The 25,124-nt window shown below is 43.2% G+C and overlaps 3 protein-coding genes across 3 annotated transcripts in view; 2 read left to right on the top strand and 1 right to left on the bottom strand.

The window, feature by feature from the left end:
* The window catches only part of LOC128367622 (interferon-induced protein 44-like), a 216,038-nt gene extending 213,352 nt beyond the window's left edge, over positions 1 to 2,686 (top strand). Inside the window, exons 7-9 of the mRNA XM_053328238.1 lie at positions 823 to 923; positions 1,526 to 1,683; positions 2,513 to 2,686. Of these exons, the coding sequence (XP_053184213.1) occupies positions 823 to 923; positions 1,526 to 1,683; positions 2,513 to 2,567 (314 nt within the window). The 3' untranslated portion in view covers positions 2,568 to 2,686. The remainder of the gene's footprint in view (positions 1 to 822; positions 924 to 1,525; positions 1,684 to 2,512) is intronic.
* LOC128368283 (titin-like) overlaps positions 1 to 25,124 on the bottom strand; it is a 162,565-nt gene that overhangs the window by 89,412 nt on the left and 48,029 nt on the right. The window lies entirely within an intron of this gene.
* LOC128367621 (interferon-induced protein 44-like) lies at positions 17,189 to 23,996 on the top strand. Its single transcript, XM_053328237.1, has 8 exons — positions 17,189 to 17,274; positions 17,362 to 17,395; positions 18,951 to 19,152; positions 19,397 to 19,549; positions 20,143 to 20,305; positions 22,714 to 22,814; positions 23,401 to 23,558; positions 23,864 to 23,996. Exons 1-8 carry the CDS (start codon positions 17,235 to 17,237, stop codon positions 23,994 to 23,996), a joined length of 984 nt encoding a protein of 327 aa, XP_053184212.1. The 5' UTR covers positions 17,189 to 17,234.

Below are 25,124 nucleotides of genomic sequence, written 5' to 3'. Positions count from 1 at the left end.
GAAAGTGTGTTTGTGGCCACTGATCTGGTTTTATTCAGGTTAACTTGATCTGAACTCCTGGTCTCCAGCATTAAACCATCCAGAGTCCATAAGTTACTTTATGAGTAACTTGTCTGTTTGATCCAGTCCATAATATAAAGGTCAGGACTAAATATAATTAGTAAATGTTGTTAGGTCCATAAACGCCTTCATGACTAACATTTAAAATATAAACATATATTCATCATTTTATTGGGAACAGAAGAGAAGATAAAAGGATGAAGGACAGTTACACCGAATGACAGCTGCTGTTTTACCTGCAGCGGTCTAACATAATAGAAAATTGAAACTTTCCTTTCCTACAAATAGATTGTTCAGCTGTTACTTTGAACTGACTTTATGTCTCACAAAAAAGATTAGATGTTCATATTTTCAGTGACTTACAGGCTTACATACTTTTCAACTTAACATGAATTACATTTTAATTTTCCGTTGGATTTGTGTGTATGAATAATCAAACTAGATTGTTTTCCAACCATAAACTGTTCTGTAGAAACAGTTTATGATTATCACTAAAACATGTACTCTTATCATCATCTATAATTTTTCTCATATTTGGGTTCCTGAAGTTTTATCATTTAATTTACAAAATAATAAACAAGACTTATGGCTGTGCTTAAAAAGGAGACCATGCATGGGGAGGTTTAAAATGTACAAAGACAAACATGAATGTAGAAAGTAAAATGAAACTAAATGAAGCCGGACTTCTAAAAACCAGGTTTCAGTTGATCACGTTCGCTTTGAGTCAGGTTTGAAGAGCTGAGTGTGTTTCTGTTTCTGCAGGGATTCCTCAGATGGCGATAATCACACACATCGACGAGGCCTGTAAGGAAACTGAAGAGGATCTGAGGAACGTTTATAAGAGCAAGCATCTGAAGCAAAAGGTGAGCTTGTTGACACAAGAAGAGCTGAACAGGTGGAAGAAACGTAGGAGACAGGATCAAAAGCAGAGATGAGGTGCAGGTGGGGAGAACTCAGAGCTAACGAGGCTCGATGCAGAGCAGGTGTGTAGAAGAGCAGAGGGGAAAACAGGCTGGAGAGGAGCACCAAAAACCCTGAAACATAATCCTCTTCATGATAAACAGACATGCATAGAAGCACCACAGAATACACATGAATATAAATACACAAGCAACACTACAACCTCTCTGATCTAATGAACAGAAAACCAGGAATCCCTTTTAACTGTATAAGCTGTGAGTACAGACCACAGTGAAAACAAAGACAGACTGACTAATAAAGGCAACTTAAATAATAAAATGCCTTATGGTCTTTTAAAGAGAACTAAAATCAGCCTTCTCCAACACAGTCCAGTCTTCACATAACAGAAAGAAAAGGTTGAAGGTCTCTGGTGGACTGGAGAAGAAGGACTGAGGAGCAGATCCTCACAGTACAGAAATGTAACCTGAAGCTTTGCACTCAAAATAGTTCCAGCACAGAAAAATTGCAACTTCACATTCATTAATGTTGTTTCTTTAATGTGTAGATGAAGGATTTCAGCGCAGTAGTCGGCATCCCGATGAACGTCATCTTTTCTGTGAAGAACTACAAGGAAGAAAATGACATTGTTGATGATGTGGACTCTCTGATCCTCAGCGCTCTGAGACGAATGATCGACTTTGGAGACGACTTCATCGGGAATATGTAAATATTATAAACAGAAATGAGCAATAACATTTTATTCTATTCTTTTACTCTTTGGTTGTTTCCTGTTATTGTTCGTGTCTGTATTTTAAGGAGACAGGGAGTCTGTTGCTGTCTATGTGGACAGCAGGAGTCTTATTCCACTTACAGAAACAGGCTGTCTGAATCGTCTTGTAGTCAGCTGAAAGGAAAACAGCAGTTTACTGTAACTTAGGATTTATTTCCACAGCTCAGGCCATTGATTCAAGGTGCCATAACTTTTAAACTAATACATGAAACAATCTGAGAAGTCAGCTCATCATCTGGGCTCATCTGAGCAACATCATCAGAACCACTAATGAAGTACTTCATATGATAAGAGATGAATCAGTGATACCTACCTGCTGAAAACTTCTGTTTCAGCGACTGAAAAAAGACAAATTCAACAAAGTGAAATGTCAACGACAGCCTGTGATCAAACAAAAGAAGAATCACTAGAAATTATTTCCACATGTTAAATGGGCAGGATACTCTAGGAATGATGACTCTTTATTTCCAGTCATCTGATTGGTTAATGGTTGGGGTGTTGACAGGTTGTGATGCTCTGAAGTTAACCTGGAGCAGGTCAGCTGCTCAGCACCAGTTACCATGGTGATGTACCTGCTAAGATGTAAGCCACCATGATTTAAAACCTCAAATCTTCGTAGTACAGTTAATGTTAGAGTCAGGTTAAAGCTGAATTCAGGCTGGTTTCTCCCTCTTCTGTGGAACAGCCTGCCATGTTTAGTTATTTGTGTTTGTTGGAAAGAAACATGAACTCAAAGTGTTGACTGTGTTTCTGTGTTTTCAGGGATTCCTCACATCACAAGTACCAGCAGGACGACGGGATGGGTAGGTTTCTGTAGTTTGATTATCGTATCTTGATGACTCTGCTTTTGGGGTTTGTTATCTTGATAAGGATGAGGTGGTATTGATAACATTTCAGGTGTTTCTCTTTAAATTAACTACAGAGGTTCAGTTCATCTGGGTACTGCCCTTGCAGCGCGTAGTCCTGTGCAAAGCTAGACAGCCAGCTAACATACAAAGAGTCATCCAATAACGACACAAGGCTTGACTTTTCTTGTGTTTACTGGTTTCCTCTTTTGTTTTTGTAAAACTGAAATATTACAGAGATAAGAACATAAATCAGTATACAATAAAATATCGATAGAAATGGCAAATATCACACTCTTGCACAATTCTCATCAAAAAATAAGGCTACTGCTATAAATACTAGCTAGCAGCACACATCCCATAAAACACAAAGGTTTATAACATAATATTCTCAAAAACCAAAAGTGTCAGATAACTCTCCACACACACACACTAGGCTACTTACAGACAAATAGTCTCCAAGGCAGAAGCGTATCATAACGTGTTCAGCAACATGTGTTCATCTGTCTGTCTTGCTTGTCTGTGTGTCACTGAAGAAGCAGCTAAACTAGCAGGCGAGCTACAGAGATGCGATAAAAACATATAGAACAGAGCGCTCACTCTGACGCTATTTTTGAGACCTGACGAACAGAGCACTCACATTTTACGTTTTTAACCAATAACTTATTTCACTTATTTAACTTAACTTTAAAGACAGCACACTCCCCGCTTGATATAATAACATTATATCACTAAACCCAGGAGCCACCCATGTGAGAAGCATGGGGAGGATTAAACACCCAGGAGCAACCTTTCTCCTCAAGGTACTTCCTGATTGTTGTGTCCTCTGTGTTTATGTTCAACTCCTTACAAGCTCCCACAAAATTTGTCCCTCTGTCAGACCGTAGAAGTTTGGATGGACCACGAATAGAAAAAAATCTTCTTAGAGCGTTGATAAAACTGTCTGTTGACATAGTTTCAATCAGTTCAATATGCACCGCTCTGGTTGACATGCATGTAAAGAGCACGGCCCAGCGCTTGCTCTCAGCACATCCTCCTTTTGTCCGACGAGTCGTGATAGTCCATGGCCCGAAGACATCTAGACCAACAGTGGTGAATGGAGGTTCAGGAGTGAGTCTGTCAGCCGGTAGATCAGCCATCTTCTGGTCTAACATCTTCCCTCGCAGTTTGCGGCAGATAACACACTTGTGGATGACAGAAGACACCCGACGCTTGCCTCCAATTATCCAGTATCCGGCTGCTCGGATAGCTCCTTCTGTAATGTGTCGCCCTTGGTGAGCTACTTGTTCATGAAAGTGTCTCACAAGTAGAGGTTTTGACAGGTCAGCAGAAGTAAGACGGCCTCTGACACGAAGCAAACCATCTTTATCCACAACCGGATTAAGCTTTTTGAGTGTGTTTCGCTTGGGGTATGTTTGTCTGTCTTCAATATATTTAAATTCCTCCTTGAAAGCTTCGTGCTGGACAGAACGAATGATCACAGCTTTGGCCTGTGAAAGCTCACTTATGCTGGACGTTTCTGTGAAACATTTCCATCTTTTCCTTTCTGTCTTGTCTGTCTTTCCTTTGAAAGCTGCTGCAACATGAATGAGTCTGGCTATGGTGCGATAGAGTGTTCTCCAGCTTGAGCATCGTTCAAAGTGTTGTGAGCCCAACTGGGACTCTGATGCTTTGGTTGCCAGAGTAGTCACCTCAGGACGAATCTCATCATCAGCCTCAATGAGGTCAATGAAGGCAAAGAGAATGGATTCGGATGTCTCTGCTACTTTATCATGATACAGGAAAGCCGGACCTGAGAACCAGTTACTGTGCTGGAGTTGATCTGCTGGCATAGACCTTGTTGCATGGTCTGCAGGGTTTATGTCTGTTGGCACATAGTACCACTGATCAGGGTGTGTGGATCTCTAATCCGAGTTACCCTGTTGGAAACGTACATATAAAATCTTCTTGTGGAGTTGTGTACATAACCAAGCACAATCTTGCGGTCAGTAAAAAACTTCACAGCGTCTACCTCAATGTCCATCTCATCTCTGATCAGCTCATATAGTTCAACAGCCAGCACAGCTGCACAGAGCTCTAGACGTGGAATGGTGTGGGCAGGGCGAGGGGCCAATTTTGATTTCCCCATGACAAATCCAGCATGATATTGTCCCTCAGTGTCAACAGCTCTCAAGTAGGCCACAGCTCCTATAGCTACTGTGGAAGCATCTGAATAGACGCACAGTTCTTTTCTCTGTGTCAAAGACAGTGAAACAGGTATGTAGCACCTCTGTATGTGCAGGTTTTCCAGGGCCTTTAAAGAACTCTTCCATAAGTTCCACTCTGCTTCCTTTTTTGGGAGGAGAACTCTGTTCAAATGACAGTTCTCAGACTAATGCTCTCCCTTGCATTGTTACAGGGGCTACAAAGCCCAAAGGATCATACAAACTGTTAACTGTCGACAACACACCTCTTCGTGTGAAAGGTTTCTCTTCTTGGGACACCAGGTAAGTAAAGCTGTCTGTTTCTAAGTTCCAGGAGAGCCCAAGGCTCCTCTGAAGAGGGAGAGGATCCACTCCAAGGTCCAGATCCTTCAGATCCTTGGTACGGTCCTCTGCTGGAAAGGCCTCCATTACCTGGCTACTGTTTGATGTCACCTTGTGCAGTCGCAGGTTAGATTCCGCTAACATCTCTCTGGTTCTTGTGAGGAGGTCTATTGCCTCTTCAGGAGTGGCAACTGAGGTTAGACCATCATCAACATAAAACTGCCTCTCCACAAACTGTCTTGCATCAGCACCGTGTTCTTGTTCACCTTTTTGAGCTGCTCGTCTCATGCAGTAGATGGATACAGCAGGTGAAGGGCTGTTCCCAAATACGTGGACCTTCATCCTGTACTCGGCCACGTTCTTGCTGATGTCATTATCCTCATACCAGAGGTACCGGAGATAATCCCTGTGGTCTTCTCAGACATTAAAACAATAAAACATTTGCTCCACATCTGCTGTAAGGGCTATGGGTTCTTTACGGAACCGCAAAAGAACTCCCAGCAAGGTATTATTCAAGTCTGGTCCACTTAGCAGCACATCATTGAGAGATGTACCCTCACACTCAGCGCTTGAATCAAATACAACTCGTATCTGGTCTGGTTCCTGTGGGTGGTATACTCCAAACGTTGGCAGATACCAGTGTTCTTTATCTTTGTCCAAAAGTTTAGCAGGCTCAGCTTGATCATTGTCCAGCATCTTCTGCATGAACTTGACATAGTGGTCTTTCATTTCTGGCTTTTTCTCCAGAGTTCTCCGTAGTGAGCAGAGACGTTTCAAAGCTTGCTCCCTGTTGCCTGGAAGACGTCGTCTAGGAGAGCGGAAAGGTAAAGGAGCGACCCAGCTGTTTCCTTTATTCTGGTAGACCTCTGCATCCATGATCAGAGCTAGTGAAAATCACCAATGACCTCCTGATGGCATCTGACTCTGGACTTCTCTCCATTCTGGTTCTCCTCGACCTGAGTGCAGCCTTCGACACTGTTTCTCATGAAATCCTCCTGGACAGATTAGCCTCCATTGGAATCACTGACATCCCTCTGGCTTGGTTCACATCATATCTCTCTGACCGCACTCAGTTTGTTCAAATCAAAAACCTGAGATCCGGCTCCTCTCCAGTCTCTAGTGGTGTTCCCCAGGGCTCTGTCCTTGGCCCCCTCCTGTTCATTATTTATCTTCTGCCTCTTGGACACATTATCAGGAAATTTGACATACAATTCCACTGTTACGCTGATGATACCCAACTCTATCTTTCCACTAAGCCTACTTCCACTCTGCCACCCACAGCTCTATCCGACTACTTACTGGAAATTAAATCATGGCTCTCACTAAATTTTCTTAAACTTAACGGCGAAAAAACTGAGGTCCTCCTCATTGGTACCAGATCAACCTTAGCAACACTCAACACTTTCTCCATGTCCATCGACAATACCACTGTTCCTCCATCCTCTCAAGTAAAGAGCCTGGGTGTCATCCTGGACAGCACTCTACCGTTTGAAGCCCACATCAATAGTGTTACTCGGTCTGCATACTTCCATCTACGTAACATCAATCGTCTCCGTCCCTCACTTTCACCAACCTGCACCGCTATCCTGGTAAACACCCTGATCACATCTCGTCTGGACTACTGTAACTCTCTCCTCTTTGGTCTTCCGCGGAAATCTCTCCACAAACTCCAACTTGTACAGAACGCAGCCGCTTGTATCATAACCCGAACTCCCTTCATTGAACACATCACTCCTGCTCTGCAGCAACTTCACTGGCTCCCTATCAAATCCCGCATTGACTTTAAGATTCTACTCCTCACATTCAAGATCCTTCACAACCTGGCACCATCACCCCCCCCCCCCCCCCCCAACCCTAACCCTGACGCTTCACAACCTGGCACCATCATATCTCTCTGAACTTATCCACATCTACACACCTTCTCGAACTCTCCGATCCTCCTCTGCCAACCAGCTCTTCGCTCCATCTGCCAACTTAACCACCATGGGGTCAAGAGCTTTCAGCCGATCTGCCCCCCGCCTATGGAACTCTCTCCCGCCTGACATTCGCACTTCAGACTCTGTCTCCACCTTTAAATCCCGCCTGAAAACACACCTATTCTATCTCCCATTAACTATGCAATCTTCATTATATTAATGCACTTTGAAGTCACGTTCATATTTATTTTTATTTATTTATTTTCTTTCATTATTCTTTATCTCTGCACTAAATGTCACCTGATTTGTATTTGTTTGATGTACTGTTTTTGTGTTATGTGCCTTGTAAGGTGACCTTGAGTGCTTTGAAAGGCGCCTTTAAATAAAATGCATTATTATTATTATTATTATTATTATTATTATTATTATTATTATTATTATTATGGCCAGGAAAGCTTTGTCATCAATGGATAGTGCTGGTCTGTTGTCATTCTTGGACCTGTCAAACACTGAACACCCTAGGCTGTCTGTATTCACAATGAGACTTGTGTTCTCCTCACATGCAGTAAAGGTTGAACTGTGATGCTGTGTCATGCCACTGTAGTCTTCTTTCACATGGATACTATTTGGACAAGGTTTGAGATAGAATGTGCGACCATTGGGCAGTATGTTAGTTTTGTGGACGTTGACCTCTGATGGTTTGTGAAATGTCCCTAAGCACACGTCGCCTACAATGACCCAGCCCAGGTCTAGCTGCTGAGCATAAGGTGCATTGTGGGGCCTGTTGATTTGCTCACGTACCTTGTGCACTCTAATGATGTCTCTCCCCAAGAGCAGAAGGATAGGAGCATCTCGGTCCACGGGTTGAATCTTATTAGCTACTGACCATAGGTGAGGATGATGGTGTGCAATCTCTGGGGAGGGGATCTCTGTCCTATCATCTGGCACCATGTCACACTCTATTAAGGGGGGTAAAGGAAGCTGCAGTTTCCCATTCATGGACTCAATGACGAAATTGGCGGCCCTCCTACCTGCAGTCTGCAATTTCCCAGAACAGGTTTTCAGGGTGTATGGGGTGGAGCTAGTTTTAATTCCAAAGAGTGTGAAAAACTCTGTCTTGGCTAGGGACCTATTACTTTGTTCATCCATTACTGCATACATCTTGATTGTCTTCTCCTTTTCTCCTGCAGGATATATTTTCACCAAACAGATTTTGGAGCATGAACGTGAACTGTCCACATTTCCACAAACCTCTGTGCACTTGGAGGTGACTGAAGAGACTGAGTTTTCATCTTGCTCCCCGCTGTCATCTTCATCTGCCACAGCACTCTGTCTGGTTACAGGAGGAAGAGAAGGAGGACCCGGATGCAATGCTTCAATATGTTTGTCACTGTTGCACTCAAAGCACTTGACAGTTATCTTGCAGTCCTTTGCCATGTGTTGAGTAGACCCACAACATCTATAGCAGATGCGATTCTCTCTGAGATATGCCTTGCGCTTTTCTAGGGGTTTGTCTCTAAAGAGCTTGCATTTTTTCAGTGGGTGTGGCTTCTTATGTATCGGACACTGCCGATCTGGTTCCTCCAATTTCTTCAAGACTGGAGCAGGAGTAGGTCTGGTTTGAATGCCTGACAGCTCTGCGGGGATGTCTGTCTTATGTGCAGCCACAGAGAATTTGTTAGTGTACCTCACAGGCTTTTCGGTCCTGACAGAAGTGTGACTGTTGGGGGTGGATATAGTGAAGCTCGGATCATTTCTTATCTTTGCCTGTTGCCGGACAAACTTCGAAAAGACAGAAAGGAGGAAAAGCCACCCTGTAATCCTCCTTGTACATGCTTCCAAAGCTTATCCATCTTTCTTGAAGGTTATAAGGGAGCTTTTCCACTATTTGCTTTATCCCCCGGGCTGTATCCAAATATGAGAGCCCTGGTAGAGCACCATCGTCCTTAGCACATTCCAGTTCCAGGAGAATGTCACTTAGCTCTCTCAACTTAACATTATCTCTATTGGTCAGCCTCGGAAAGTGTTCAATCTTTTTGAGCAGTGCGTCTTCGATGACCTCAGGAGTCCCATAACACTCTTCGAGACGTTGCCAGACCATAGCGACACCTGCTAAGGGATTGCACTGCACGAATTCTTTTTGCCTGTTCTGACGATTCAGCTCCAAGCCACTTTGTCATCAGGTCCAGTTCTTCCTTGGCTGACAGATTCAAGTCTTTAGTGGCACTTATGAAAGAGGCTTTCCATGACCAATAATTTTCCGGTTTGTCATCAAACTGCAGAAGACCAGCACTCACCATTTCTCTCCGTATGAGATATCTGGCAAAGTCTTGTGCACCTTCCGAGTACTATGAGGGTAAGTCTCACTTGGATATGTACTCATTGTTGGCTCTTTCTTCATGTCTTTGTAAATAGGCTGTGTTGCTTAGTATGCTATGAGAAATTCATGTAATTCAAGTATCATGTATTTCCAGTTCCTTTATTTTTTCCTCATATGACTCCTCTGCTACATGCGTTGAAGGCTGCTCCTGCAAAACCAACTCAGACTGCTGTTGGACATACTCGCTAGTGCGTTGCACTGCACTGAGGGGTTCCTCTTCGACATCAGGGAGCTAATGAAGCTCCTTGCTTTCAGCTTCAGCTTCCTCATAAGCTGTAGCCTCCGCTTCAGCTGCAGCAACTTCTCTTTGGCACTTGAGAAGATGAAGACTAGCATCAAAGTCAGCCTTTTGCTTTAGCATGCTTGCTTCTAGATCTGCCCTCCGCTTCATCACGTCAGCTTCTCTTTTAGCGTAGTGTTACGACTGGCTCGATGGCCGCAACAAAACACGGATAATCGGCGTGTGATTTAGACCAAGCAGGTCAGTTTATTTGCAGTAGCAGGCATTACACGTACAATGGAGTGTGGAAGTGTATGTCAGTGGTGTAAGAGGGTGCTTGTAGGTGTCAAATGTGTGGTGCGTGTTGTCTAATGCGAAACAAAGCAGTCCAGCAGCAGCAGTGTGTCGATCCAGAGGGAGAGAGCGAGGACTGAAGCCAGCCGGCTTAAATCAGCTGCAGAGCCAGGGCACAGGTGCTCCCAATCAGCCATCTCCTTGCAACCTGCAACACACAGCCACACCCACAGGACACAACCACACCCACTACACCCAACACACAGGACACAGCCAAGGGCTGAGGGCCGTAACACCCCCCCCCCAATAAAGTCAGGGTCCCAAATGGAACCCTGGCACCCACATGTTCAACTACATCCCTTTAATGCTATTAACCAAAGCAAAAAATAAAAATGAGAAAAAGAACAAAATAAAAAAAACACCACCACCTCACCACCTCTGTGCCTCATAGGCCCCCAGTTCCCCTCTCCATCCCCAGCATCTGGTACCAAGAAGCTCATTTAAGAAGAAAGAGGGAGAGCAGAAGGCACCTGAAACAAAACAGAGATGAATTAGTACACAACATTAATCACAAGGAGCCCTGGACAATGCATCTGCAACTACATTGTCCCGCCCCTTAATATGACGGATCTCCAAACTATACGACTGTAGCCACAGAGCCCAACGAATCAATCGCTGGTTTGGACGCTTCAAGGAACTAAGAAAGGTCAAGGGGTTATGGTCTGTGAATACCACAACAGGTCCAGCACTAACAGACACTGAAATGCTGCAAGGCCAAAATCAAAGCCAAAGTTTCCTTTTCAATAACCGAGTAATTCAACTGATGTTTATTGAACTTCCTCGAAAAAAAACAAACAGGCTTATCAACATCCAAGTCATCAGGTTGCATTAACACTGCTCCTGCCCCAACATAACTGGCATCCACCTCAACTTTAAAGGGTTTATTCCACTGAGGAGCAGCCAAAACTGGAGCATTACACATGAGGGCCTTCACATTCTCAAATGCAGACTGACATTCAGAAGACCAGTCAAATTTAACTTTATTCCTCAACAGATTGGTTAAAGGCACCACCACAGTAGAAAAACATTTCTACAGAAACAACGATAATACCCAACAAGCCCCAAAAAACGCATCAGCTCCTTTTTTGTTGTAGGCATGGGATAATTATCAATAGCTTGCACCTTTCCTCGCACAGGGCACACCTTACCCTGACCCACAACACGACCCAGATAAGAAATTGTGGCCTTTGCAAAGTCACATTTGGCCAAGTTCACTGTTAGATGTGCGTGAGCCAAGCGGTCAAACAACCTCCCAATCCGGTCAAGATGAATGTCCCAGTCATCAGAGTAAATGACCACATCGTCCAGATACACCGAACAACCTTCCAGATCTCCCACAACCCTGTTCATCAGGCGTTGGAAGGTCGCTGGCGCATTCCGCAAACCGAAAGGCATTACTTTATATGAATACAACCCTGTGGGTGTAACAAAAGCTGAAATGTCCCTCGCCCTCCTAGACAACGGAACCTGCCAATAGCCTTTGAGCAAATCAAATTTGCTCACAAATTTTGCCGACCCCACCTGATTGATGCAGTCCTCCACATGAGGGAGAGGAAAACAGTCCGGTTTTGTAATACTATTAACTTTACGAAAATCAGAACAGAACCTGGGTGTTTTATCTGACTTCGGCACGAGTAAACAAGGCGAGGCCCAGGAGGAACAGGATGGCTCTGCAATGTTGTTTTCCAACATATACTGAACCTCGGCGTCAAGACACTTGCGCTTCTCTGGATGAACACGATAGAACTTCTGCTTAATAGGCTTAGAATCGCCAACATCAATATCATGTTCAACCAGGTGTGTGCAGGTAGGTGTATCACTGAATAGACATGCATAATGTTTAATCAAACCAGCTAACTGAATGCATTTAGCAACCTCCAAATGGCCGAGCAAACCATCCAAACTCTGCATAGTCTCTGAATTCTTAAGTCGGCCATAAAGTAAAGCATCATCAGGGCCTGACACATCATCTCCTCCTTGCTCTGCCACAACAGGGGAGAAAGACACAGACACCCCAGCAGGATGGACATCATCCAGCTTTAACTCCTGCTTTCCAGACTCCTGTACCCGAACATGGTATGGTTTCAACAAATTTACATGACACAGTTGAGTATCAGATCGACGATCAGGAGTAGCAATCAGATAATTCTGGTCAGACAACTTTTTAACCACCGAATAAGGGCCAGAAAATTTAGCCTGAAATGGAGACGTTACAATAGGCAAAAGAGCCAAGACCTGATCTCCTGGGAGAAACACGCGATTCTCAACCTTCCGATCATAAAGTCTCTTCATCTTACTTTGTGCATCAGCCAACTTGCTCCTGGCCACCTCCTGGGCCTTATACAATCAGTACCGAAACCCATGTACATATTCAAGCAAGCTCTGCGGTGGCTCTGTTTCCCTCCAGTTATCCCGCAAAAGAGCCAACGGACCCCATACCATGTGGCCGAACACGAGATCATTGGGACTAAACCCTGTGCTCTCCTGAACAACCTCTCTAGCGGCCAACAACAGCCATGGTAAACCCTCCTCCCAGTCACCCTTCAGCTGAACGCAGTACGCACGCAACATTGCCTTTAGTGTCTGGTGAAAACGTTCCAGAACGCATTGACTTTGTGCATGATAAGCAGACGCCTGATTGTGCTTGACACGTAACTGCTTTAAAATCTGTGAGAACAAGTGGGAGGAAAAGTTTGATCCTTGGTCAGATTGGATCACCCTAGGAACACCAAAAGTGGACACAAATTGCGACAAAGCTCGCACTACCGCCCTGGTTGTAATTGTGCGCAGCGGATAGGCAGCTGGATATCTGGTGCTCTGGCACATCACTGTCAACAGATAACATGCTCCAGATCTCGAAGGAGGCAAAGGCCCTACACAATCAATAATGAGATGCTCAAAAGGCTGAGTTATAGCTGGTATTGGGAACAAAGGGGCAGGTTTAAGGGTCTGATTCGGTTTGCCAGTAAGTTGGCATGTATGACACGACTTTATGTAGGCTGACATCTTTTTTCAATCGGGGCCAAAAGAAATACCTCAAGATGCGGTCATACGTCTTCCTGACACCCAAATGACCACATTCATCATGGGAAATCTTCAGCACCAAACTGCGCAACCTGAAAGGCACAACAACTTGGTAAATAGGATCACCAACAAAATTTTCCCATTGAGGCACCCACTTCCTCATCAACACCCCGTCTTCGACAAAATAACACTGGGCATGATTTTTCACTTCCCCCACAGGACAAGCCTCCCCCGGCAAAGCGAACGTGATTCGTTCGCGAACGATTCATTGAACGACATGCTGAGGACATGAATCTCATTCACGTACTGTGCTGAAAGTGGCGCTGTGTCAGTGTTGTCGTTCACTGAGTGATTCGTTCGCAGTGAACGAGTGAGTGAGTCGCGGCAGTTCCACTCCCGACCGGCAGCCATGCTCGCGGCTGAGCTCAACTGAACTGAGAAAGGAATGAATCAGTTCATGAAGTGATTCAGTTCACTTCGTTCACTCAAAAGATTTGTTCGTTCGAACGACACGTTCGCGAACGACAACACTAGCGCACTCCTCACTCTTCAGAGAAGCTGCAGAAAACAGAGGATCTAGTCAGCTATCCCAATTACGATTGTCCTCGTGTACAAACCTACAGATCATGGATTTCAAAGTCTTATTGAGCCACTCCACCAGACCATCAGTCTGGGGCTGATACACACTGGTCTGAATAGACTTGACATCCAGTAATGCGTACAGTTCCCTGAGTGAATGTGACATTAACGAGGTGCCCTGGTTAGTCTGAGTGTCTTTCGGGACTCTGATTCACTCCCACTCATCACCTCCTACTAGGGAAACAAAACCTTCACTGATAAAAGGTTCAAAAGATGTACGCCCCACACCTGAGACTTGTGGCACCGCCTGACTCCCCTGCCTGAAACTTCTCAGAGACTGGCGCAATGAACATTGCCGGTTTGGGCGTAAAGTTCTTAAACTGTTCTAATATAACTAACTCACGCGGATCAATCTCGGAGGCCACACACCAGCGATCAAAATGAGTGGATAAGTCCCGTACAAACTCCATATGAGACTTTCCCCCTTCCTCCAAGTCCTAAACCTCTGGCGATAAGCCTCAGGGACCAGCTCAAACGCCTTTAGAATAGCTGATTTGACCGATGCATAATTCCCACACTCACTGCTACTCAAGGAGGAATAGGCTTCCTGCGCTCTGCCGGTTATCACACACTGCAACAATAAAGTGCGCGTTGCCTCAGACCACCCCCGAGCGTCCGCCAGCCGCTCAAACATCAGAAAAAACGTCTCCGGATCTCGCTCATTAAATTTAGGGACAAGCCTCAAGTCATTAACAGTATCAGGTCTCCCCTGATTTCCGTCAAACACAACGGGACGATCAGATAACACATCAGACATAACTCTCCCTTCACGAACTAACTGCAACTTTTGTCTCTCCAACTCCAGTTTTACCAATTCAGTTTCCTGCTTAATTTTCTCTAGAGACAATTCCTTCTCCATCTCCAGTTTCATACGCAATGCCAGTAACTCCTTCTGCTGCTCAAAAGATAAACCTGGACCCGCAACAGGCGAGAATGACTCGTCGCTCACAGCTGCCATTTGCTTTACAGTGCCCAAAACCTTTATTTTAAAACAGATGCAACTTCAGATTCGCCTTCACTGTCTCCTTAACCCGTCTGTCACCCACATCAATTTTATAATGGTCGACTAACTTCAATACTTCAATAACTGATCCCTTGAACACTCGTCCAAAAGCTGCTCAGACGGTCCCTCCAAAAAAGTTTTAACAACTTCATCCATGCTTGCGAAAGAACAGGAGAAAGAAATACAAAGGGCTAAACCCACCTGTGTGCTCACTGGCTGCCAGCCTCAGTTTGGAGTTTCTACGCTAGCTATCTGCCTAACGAAAACTTACCTAGGATAACTCCCCCCTAGTCTTCATGAGGCGTAGTGGCGGGTACTTATGCACCTAGAGCCCGCTGGCCTGAAAGTAGCAACCAGTAAAACTGGCCACCACCTCAAAACCACAGGCAGTGCTCCCGAGCAAAATTGAGGAAAAGGGGAAAGGGATGCTCTCAACCACTGTACCCAAACACTACAAACCCCCCACGACGAATTCCAAAGGGAAAACGCCGCTAAACCTACCAGGAAAAACTCCAAAACCATGCACACACTTCAACACTCACCTTCCTCCGCTCCAGCAAGAAACTTACGCATGAATGAAAACACACCCACGCGCACCAAGGCTCCACCCCTCAAGGGCAAAACAAACACCATAAATGGAAACACACGTCATTATCCACTAAGGAATCCCCAAGGGAATCCCGCATCACTGCCGTCACTTACTGCACAAGATCAATTAACCTACTTCCCTGACTTCCACACGCTGCCAATTACCCAAACTCAGACACCAAATTTACTCACCAACACAGACCAAATGTGGTCACAACACAAACGCCTAAGACAAACTAAAGTAGACTAACCTACCAAAAAGACATCCGACCCTCACAGCGATTGGACGAGCCCCCAACTTTGTTACGACTGGCTCGATGGCCGCAACAAAACACGGATAATCGGCGTGTGATTTAGACCAAGCAGGTCAGTTTATTTGCAGTAGCAGGCATTACATGTACAATGGAGTGTGGAAGTGTATGTCAGTGGTGTAAGAGGGTGCTTGTAGGTGTTGTCAAATGTGTGGTGCGTGTTGTCTAATGCGAAACAAAGCAGTCCAGCAGCAGCAGTGTGTCGATCCAGAGGGAGAGAGCGAGGACTGAAGCCAGCCGGCTTAAATCAGCTGCAGAGCCAGGGCACAGGTGCTCCCAATCAGCCATCTCCTTGCAACCTGCAACACACAGCCACACCCACAGGACACAACCACACCCACTACACCCAACACACAGGACACAGCCAAGGGCTGAGGGCCGTAACAGTAGGCTAGTTGAACTCGGGCAGCTTTTGCCTTAGCATGGGCTTTTGTGGCTGAAGAGACTGTTGATGAAGAGACTGTTGATGATGATTGCTGAGAGTGCCTACTGGATGCTCTAGATGACTGTGACTTAGCATCAGAAGCTTGAGGAGGCACATTATTTTCAGTTGCTTGATCTACAACCTCTGCCTGTTCTTCTCCACTAGCTTCTTTTTGCTGTGTAGTGGCTTGTTTTTTAAGATATTTCTTTCCTGAACGTAAACTCATGTTTGCTGAGTATTGTTTTCTGATGCTTGAGCCCGCCTGTCTCTTGTCTTTTTACTGTATTGCCCTTGCAGCGCGTAGTCCTGTGCAAAGCTAGACAGCCAGCTAACATACAATGAGTCCTCCAATAACGACACAAGGCTTGACTTTTCTTGTGTTTACTGGTTTCCTCTTTTGTTTTTGTAAAACTGAAATATTACAGAGATAAGAACATAAATCAGTATACAATAAAATATCGATAGAAATGGCAAATATCACACTCTTGCACAATTCTCATCAAAAAATAAGGCTACTGCTATAAATACTAGCTAGCAGCACACATCCCATAAAACACAAAGGTTTATAACATAATATTCTCAAAAACCAAAAGTGTCAGATAACTCTCCACACACACACACTAGGCTACTTACAGACAAATAGTCTCCAAGGCAGAAGCGTATCATAACGTGTTCAGCAACATGTGTTCATCTGTCTGTCTTGCTTGTCTGTGTGTCACTGAAGAAGCAGCTAAACTAGCAGGCGAGCTACAGAGATGCGATAAAAACATATAGAACAGAGCGCTCACTCTGACGCTATTTTTGAGACCTGACGAACAGAGCACTCACATTTTACTTTTTTAACCAATAACTTATTTCACTTATTTAACTTAACTTTAATGACAGCACAATCTGGGTAAAAACTGGTCTAGTTTTTAACAGTGTTTGCTGCATTCAAGGACCCATTTCTGGTCTTCTGGTATTTTTTAAACTACAGTACATAACATAAATGTGTACATCCCCATTGATCTTTTCTTCCTAAAGGATCAACATTGTAATTCAAAGGAAGATGACAAAATTGAAATGTATTAAATATAATAGTAATAGAAGGATATGCTGTCAATATGTAAAATAAGTAAATTATGCAACTTTGCTTAAATCTAGGGTTGCAAAGATGAAGACACCGTAATTATATTATTCAATCCAACAATTATATAATATTCTGGTACTCAGTATGTCCTCCCTTACTTTTATTACATGTTCTCATGTTTCCTAAATGTTTGTCTTTGTAGAACCCGAGCCGAAGCCTTCTCCACGTAAGACATTAAAATCTGTTTCAGAATTCTGATCTTTATTCACATAGAATGACATGATGTTAATGAAAATATGTGTTTTCTCTTCAGTTCTGAGTGAACCATGGAGAAAAATGCCTTGGGGGTGAGTTTATGTCTCTGCTGTTTAACACAAAGGATGGAGAGTGACCGGCATGTTTGTAGTTTTAGCGAGCAGCAGCGCAAACAGCTTCAGAGAAGCTGCAGAAAACAGAGGATCTAGTCAGCTATCCCAATTACGATTGTCCTCGTGTACAAACCTACAGATCATGGATTTCAAAGTCTTATTGAGCCACTCCACCAGACCATCAGTCTGGGGCTGATACACACTGGTCTGAATAGACTTGACATCCAGTAATGCGTACAGTTCCCTGAGTGAATGTGACATGAACGAGGTGCCCTGGTTAGTCTGAGTCTCTTTCGGGACTCTGATTCAGTAGATGAACTGAAACAGGCCTGCGCAACACTCTTAACTGAGATGGTGCCCAGTGGCAATGCTTCAGGATATCTTGCTGTGTAATCCACCAACACTAATGCATAATTATAACTGCATGTGCTCTGGTGAAATGGCCCAATGAGGTCCATGCCAGTCCACTCAATTGGAACCTCAAGAAGTGGGATTGGGGTCAACAGTGCTCTGGGAATGGCCGGCTGGTTGACCTGCTGACATTCAGGACAAGACGCAAACCAGCGTTGCAAGAAAAGAATCAGGCCATTATCTGGTTCAGTGTTTTGTCACACCGTATGTGACCAGCCATCAGGTTAAAGTGAGTGTACAGAGTGAGTGTCACAACTCACTCTCTACAGTCTGTCCCTAATCAACGAAAGTGGGAATATGACTACGCTGTGCGAGGATGCACCAACTGACCATTATTTTTTTTGCCTTTGACTATTATTTAGTCAAAGGCAGAGCGAAGAGTATAATCATGACACTGTTCAAGTGGAAATGGGAACCTGTGGTGTTTCCTGAGGAGGCACCACTGGTTCCCCCTCCACATCCCACGTTTCTAAAAGTTATGAATGCACCGACACATTGCCCCACTAAATGAGCAAACCCAGGCTGTCCATGTTCAAAATTAAGGGGTTTATCATGCTGGAGCAAACCGTGGCCTTGACCCTATACTTTTCCCCCCATGTCTAATTTATACTGACACAACAGGATATCTATGAACATCCCAATGCACACACCTAATATCAACCATAATGCCTCCACCAAAGCCTCCGCGTCAAACCAGGTTTTAGTGGATTATAGACTATGTACAGAATCCACCATCGCTGATGTATACCCTCCTGGACCGGGGGAGTGGGTTGGAGGACCTTCACTTGACCGACCTCCATGAGAGGGCAAAACTTACTGTAGGAATTCATTATAGAGGTTATTTCTTACTCTCACATAGATATTTAATTAGTTGCAGGGAAAAGATCCAACATGAATCTCATTTAAATTTGTTTTCACGTTTTAATCAGAAAACTGAAAGAAGCAAAACTCAACATTCGTTTGAGTTTTATAAAAGTGAAACAGCTAACCCTGCAAAAAGTAAACACACCAGTTTTATTCAGAAATGACAATAGTTGAATATAGATTTTATATATCTAATTATATATATATTTATTTATTGATTTATTTTTAAATGTGAAATCAAATGTTATTTTGTTGACAGAGACAAAGAGAGTGATCTGCAGTATGTGCAGAATTACACACCTATCAACAAGAGAGTCAAACACCTCAGAGTTCTGCTGTACGGGCCGGTCGGATCCGGAAAATCCAGCTTCATCAACTCAGTCAGCTCCTCGGTCCGAGGCAGAATAACTCAGCCTGCTGCTCCCAGCTCTACCACCTCTGACCAGAGTTTCACCACAACAGTAAGAACCCTTGATCTGAGTCAAAAGTTATCCTCAATCAAGGTTTTTATTCCTTTATTTTGTTTTTATAACTATAAACATTTTACGCATTAAATATCACTTTGATGAAACTTTAAAGCAATGGAGGCTGATAAATATTAATACATCTGTATGAATTATTATGAAAGATTACTTTCATTGATTCAGTCATTTCCTTAAATTAACCATGAAAATAAGATCCCACGTATGTTTCTCTGTGTTTCAGTATGAAACTCATACTATCCGAATAGGAACCTCAGACAGCTTCTACCAGTTTGTCTTCAATGACATCATGGGTCTGGAGGAGGGGACGGAACGAGGCGTCCGAGCTGAAGACATCAAACTGGCCATGATGGGACATGTGGAGGACGGTTACAAGGTACAACTGTTATATTATTCTACTGTGATCAGGAGCCTGGACCACGAAGATCAGTGAGTTAGCAGCTGGTCATTCTAATGCAACATGTGGATCAGATAGACCTCATCAGACATTAACTACCTCTCCTCTCCTCTCTGCTGCAGATAGCTCTGAGATTTGACCAAATTTAACACAAACATGACATATTCCCAACATGTATTTTGAACATTGTATTTAAATGGAACCTTTTTCTTTGTTACAAGCACCACTAAATAATGATCACTACACCCCACTGGTACTGATATTGCCTTTGAACATAAATAAAGAATTTGTAAATAAATTATTGGTATAAGTTGCACTTTTGGACCAATCTTTCTTAATGCACAGTGAGTTACATGCATTGGTTATAACCAGCAGCTCCTCTTTCAGTGCAAAGTGCAACATATTCCAGTCTATTTTTATTCTCATTATTAGGATCACACATACACACTCTGATCTGAAAGCTCAGTATTAAGTTTCCCATTTCTCTGTTTAATAGTTAGTCCAATGTTCATCATTAATGTTTAATCCTTGATAAAATGTGTTATTCATTTTGGTTCTGCATTGTTTTCCAGTTCAACCCAATGTCTCCACTGTCAACGGGCGATCCAAAATACAAACCATACCCCTCTCCAGACGATAAAGTCCACGTTGTGGTTTGCGTCCTCTCTGCTGACACAGTAGAGATTAAAGCTTTAGAGAAGATGAAGGTGATCAGAGAGGCAGCCAGGGACCTGGGTGAGAACAGTTCACTGAAAGTGTGTTTGTGGCCACTGATCTGGTTTTATTCAGGTTAACTTGATCTGAACTCCTGGTCTCCAGCATTAAACCATCCAGAGTCCATAAGTTACTTTATGAGTAAGTTGTCTGTTTGATCCAGTCCATAATATAAAGGTCAGGACTAAATATAATTAGTAAATGTTATTAGATCCATAAACACCTTCATGACTAACATTTAAAATATAAACATATATTCATCATTTTATTGGGAACAGAAGAGAAGATAAAAGGATGAAGGACAGTTACACCAAATGACAGCTGCTGTTTTACCTGCAGCGGTCTAACATAATAGAAAATGGAAACTTTCCTTTCCTACAAATAGATTGTTCAGCTGTTACTTTGAACTGACTTTATGTCTCACAAAAAAGATTAGATGTTCATATTTTCAGTGACTTACAGGCTTACATACTTTTCAACTTAACATGAATTACATTTTAATTTTCCGTTGGATTGGTGTGTATGAATAATCAAACTAGATTGTTTTCCACACATAACCATAGAAACAGTTCATGATTATCACTAAAACATGTACACTTATAGTCATTTTTCTCATATTTGGTTTCCTGAAGTTTTATCATTTAATTTACAAAATAATAAACAAGACTTATGGCTGAGTTTGTGCTTGGTCGGTGACGTCATTGCTATGCGCCGGCGTCTTTGTGTACCCGCCAGAAACTCTGAAACGTCTGAAAACCTAATTTCTAACTCGTTTTTATCCGGTCTAAGGCTCTACATCTTTTGGACACTGGTGTTTTAAAGCCATCCTTTCCTAGGCAAGGACTTCCCTGAATTGGATACACATCTGCTGTCGTGATCTGCTAAAACAACTCAGGAGGACTACCACACTAAGCATCAGTGAATAAAGCTGATTTCAACGTATTCCAAGTCTCTTTATCTGACCTACAGTTCGGCATAACACTCGGACTTTTTGGACTGGCTTAAGAGGCATACACACATACTGCTTTTTGCATTGCATTGACTACTGCTTGGTAGGTAGCTACACGGCTAAGCTAATCATAACAACTATGCCTGACATAGACAGTGAACTAATGCAGCAAGCAAACAAAAAGATCTCTGACCTCAAGGAAGACATCCGACGGCTCTCTGATGAACTCCAGAAGAAAGAGTCACTGCTGTCCAACTTCATGGAGGTAGCATCTGTACAATCCAAAGAGATCGCCTCACTCAATCCTCCAGGACACAGTTGCTTGGGACCCTGCCGGTCCACAACTCTCCTCCTGCTCAACACCCAAGCCGCCACGCTGGACCGAGGTTGTGGTTCGCGGTCGTAACAGGGACTCAGGTGGACTCAGCCGGCTATCGATACCTCTCCTAGGTATGATGCAGCTGCAGGCGCTCTTCCTCACCCCGAGCCGGCTATCGATACTTCTCCTAGGTACGTAGCTGCTGCCCGGCCACAGCACTCCCCTGCGCAGGCACAGAGCACTGAAAGCCCACAGTCATCGCCTCCTCGACCCCTCTTCGCTCCTACCACACTCATCGTAGGAGACTCAATTATCAGAAACACTCGCTTCTTCAACGCAACCACACACTGCTTCCCTGGAGCCACAGTGCCGGTTATCCTGGATAAGCTCCCCGACCTGCTGTGCTCTCTTCCATAATCCATCAACTACTACTACTACTACTACTTCCACTCTGCCACCCACAGCTCTATCCGACTGCTTACTGGAAATTAAATCATGGCTCTCACTAAATTTTCTTAAACTTAACGGCGAAAAAACTGAGGTCCTCCTCATTGGTACCAGATCAACCTTAGCAACACTCAACACTTTCTCCATGTCCATCGACAATACCACTGTTCCTCCATCCTCTCAAGTAAAGAGCCTGGGTGTCATCCTGGACAGCACACTATTGTTTGAAGCCCACATCAATAACGTTACTCGGTCTGCATACTTCCATCTACGCAACATCAATCGTCTCCGTCCCTCACTTTCACCAACCTGCACCGCTATCCTGGTAAACACCCTGATCACATCTCGTCTGGACTACTGTAACTCTCTCCTCTTTGGTCTTCCGCGGAAATCTCTCCACAAACTCCAACTTGTACAGAACGCAGCCGCTCGTATCATAACCAGAACTCCCTTTTTTTTTGTGTTATATGAGCCTTGTAAGGTGACCTTGAGTGCTTTGAAAGGCGCCTTTAAATAAAATGCATTATTATTATTATTATTATTATTATTAAAAAAGGAGACCATACATGTGGAGGTTTAAAATGTACAAAGACAAACATGAATGTAAAAAGTAAAATGAAACTAAATGAAGCCGGACTGCTAAAACCAGGTTTCAGTTGATCACGTTCGCTTTGAGTCAGGTTTGAAGAGCTGAGTGTGTTTCTGTTTCTGCAGGGATTCCTCAGATGGCGATAATCACACACATCGACGAGGCCTGTGAGGAAACTGAAAAGGATCTGAGGAACGTTTATAAGAGCAAGCATCTGAAGCAAAAGGTGAGCTTGTTGACACAAGAAGAGCTGAACAGCTGAAAGAAACGTAGGAGACAGGATCAAAAGCAGAGATGAGGTGCAGGTGGGGAGAACTCAGAGCTAACGAGGCTCGATGCAGAGCAGGTGTGTAGAAGAGCAGAGAGGAAAACAGGCTGGAGAGGAGCACCAAAAACCCTGAAACATAATCCTCTTCATGATAAACAGACATGCATAGAAGCACCACAGAATACACATGAATATAAATACACAAGCAACACTACAACCTCTCTGATCTAATGAACAGAAAACCAGAAATCCCTTTTCACTGTATAAGCTGTGAGTACAGACCACAGTGAAAACAAAGACAGACTGACTAATAAAGGCAACTTAAATAATAAAATGCCTTATGGTCTTTTAAAGAGAACTAAAATCAGCCTTCTCCAACACAGTCCAGTCTTCACATAACAGAAAGAAAAGGTTGAAGGTCTCTGGTGGACTGGAGAAGAAGGACTGAGGAGCAGATCCTCACAGTACAGAAATGTAACTTGAAGCTTTGCACTCAAAAAAACTGCAACTTCACATTCATTAATGTTGTTTCTTTAATGTGTAGATGAAGGATTTCAGCGCAGTAGTCGATATCCCGATAAACTACATCTTTCCTGTGAAGAACTACAAGGAAGAAAACGACATCGTCGATGATGTGGACTCTCTGATCCTCAACGCTCTGAGACGAATGATCGACTTTGGAGACGACTTCATCGGGAAAATGTAAATATTATAAACAGAAATGAGCAATAACATTTTATTTTTGGTTGTTTCCTGTTATTGTTCATGTCTGTATTTTAAGGAGACAGGGAGTCTGTTGCTGTCAGCAGGAGTCTTATTCCACTTACAGAAAACACCATAATTTAAAACCTCAAATCTTCATAGTACAGTTAATGTTAGAGTCAGGTTAAAGCTGAAGTCAGGCTTGTTTCTCCCTCTTCTGTGGAACAGCCTTCCATGTTTAGTTATTTGTGTTTGTTGGAAAGAAACATGAACTCAAAGTGTTGACTGTGTTTCTGTGTTTTCAGGGATTCCTCACATCACAAGTACCAGCAGGACGACTGGATGGATTGGTTTCTGTGGTTTGTTTATCGTATCTTGATGACTCTGCTTTTGGGGTTTGTCTTGATAAAGATATGGATAAGGATGAAGTGGTATTGATGACATTTCAGGTGTTTCTCTTTAAATTAACTGCAGAGGTTCAGTTCATCTGGTTAAAAGCTGCATTCAAGGAACTCAGGACACTTATTATTACCTCTGGACTGGAAGAAGGTTCAATCCAAACTGTAGTTTAACTTCATACCATCGTTGGCTTGTTGCTATGGTAACCTGTAATTTAACAAAGTAGTGCTTAAACTGTTGATCAGAGCTACATTTGAGGTGTACACATATGATTTAAACAGACACCTGCCAGCCAATCAGAAATTAATTAAAATTTTATGTGTGTAAACCTCTGCCAATTAATTTTAGTGTCAGCTGAAATGAGCCGTATTGTATCATATGATGAGAACAATATGACCCAGCCTGACTCCTGCAGCAACCAAACAATGATGTTAAAGGGAACTTTAATGACCAACAGGAGATATTCTTTTGCAGGACCTTATCTTTGCTTTTACTCTACTGATACCTAGTTGGTGTTTTTATAAGAAAGTGCCTTCAATACTGCTCTTTTAAATGATTGTTTTTTAATGATGCCTCTTTCTACACTTTGTGATCTTTGCTTTAAAAGTACAAATACAATGATTAATTAAATGATACACAGTATATACCACAATTAGGCTGTCTTCATTTGTTCTCAGACAAACAAGTTAAAATACCTTGAAATAGTGTTGAAAACTAAAACAACTGATTAACCAAACTATTTAAACAATGTCACTTCCTGGAGTTGTTTTGTTTGCTTGAGGAACCATCTGGATGCTTTATTCATTTCAATGGGAAATTAAAATGTTACAGGAGCCAGTTGGCATAAATCAAAATATAAAAATGAGCTATGTAAAAGAAACAAATACAATTAAAGGCTAAATTACACAGAATAACTTTTTATACATTTTTTTGTATCACAACCGTTTGAGTGTCATTTAGGCTTAAAATTCTGGCATAAATTAGGGCGTGGTTACGTTGAGTCACAGGTTCACAGACAGTTGCCAGCAGTTAGCTCTATGCTAAAGCATCGGCTGGGCTAGGCTAGGCTACACCCAGAGGTCCGCGGCGACATCCAGCAGACAGGCGCTGCGGTGTCCGTGTTTGTTTGCCTATTTTCGGGTAGTTTTTAGCTGGCAATATGGCGGG

Source organism: Scomber japonicus, chromosome 11, assembly GCF_027409825.1.
Source record: "Scomber japonicus isolate fScoJap1 chromosome 11, fScoJap1.pri, whole genome shotgun sequence".
In the NCBI taxonomy this organism is placed as follows: domain Eukaryota; kingdom Metazoa; phylum Chordata; class Actinopteri; order Scombriformes; family Scombridae; genus Scomber; species Scomber japonicus.
The sequence above is the reverse complement of the archived record's forward strand: the minus strand, read 5'-3'. Positions and strand labels throughout refer to the sequence as shown.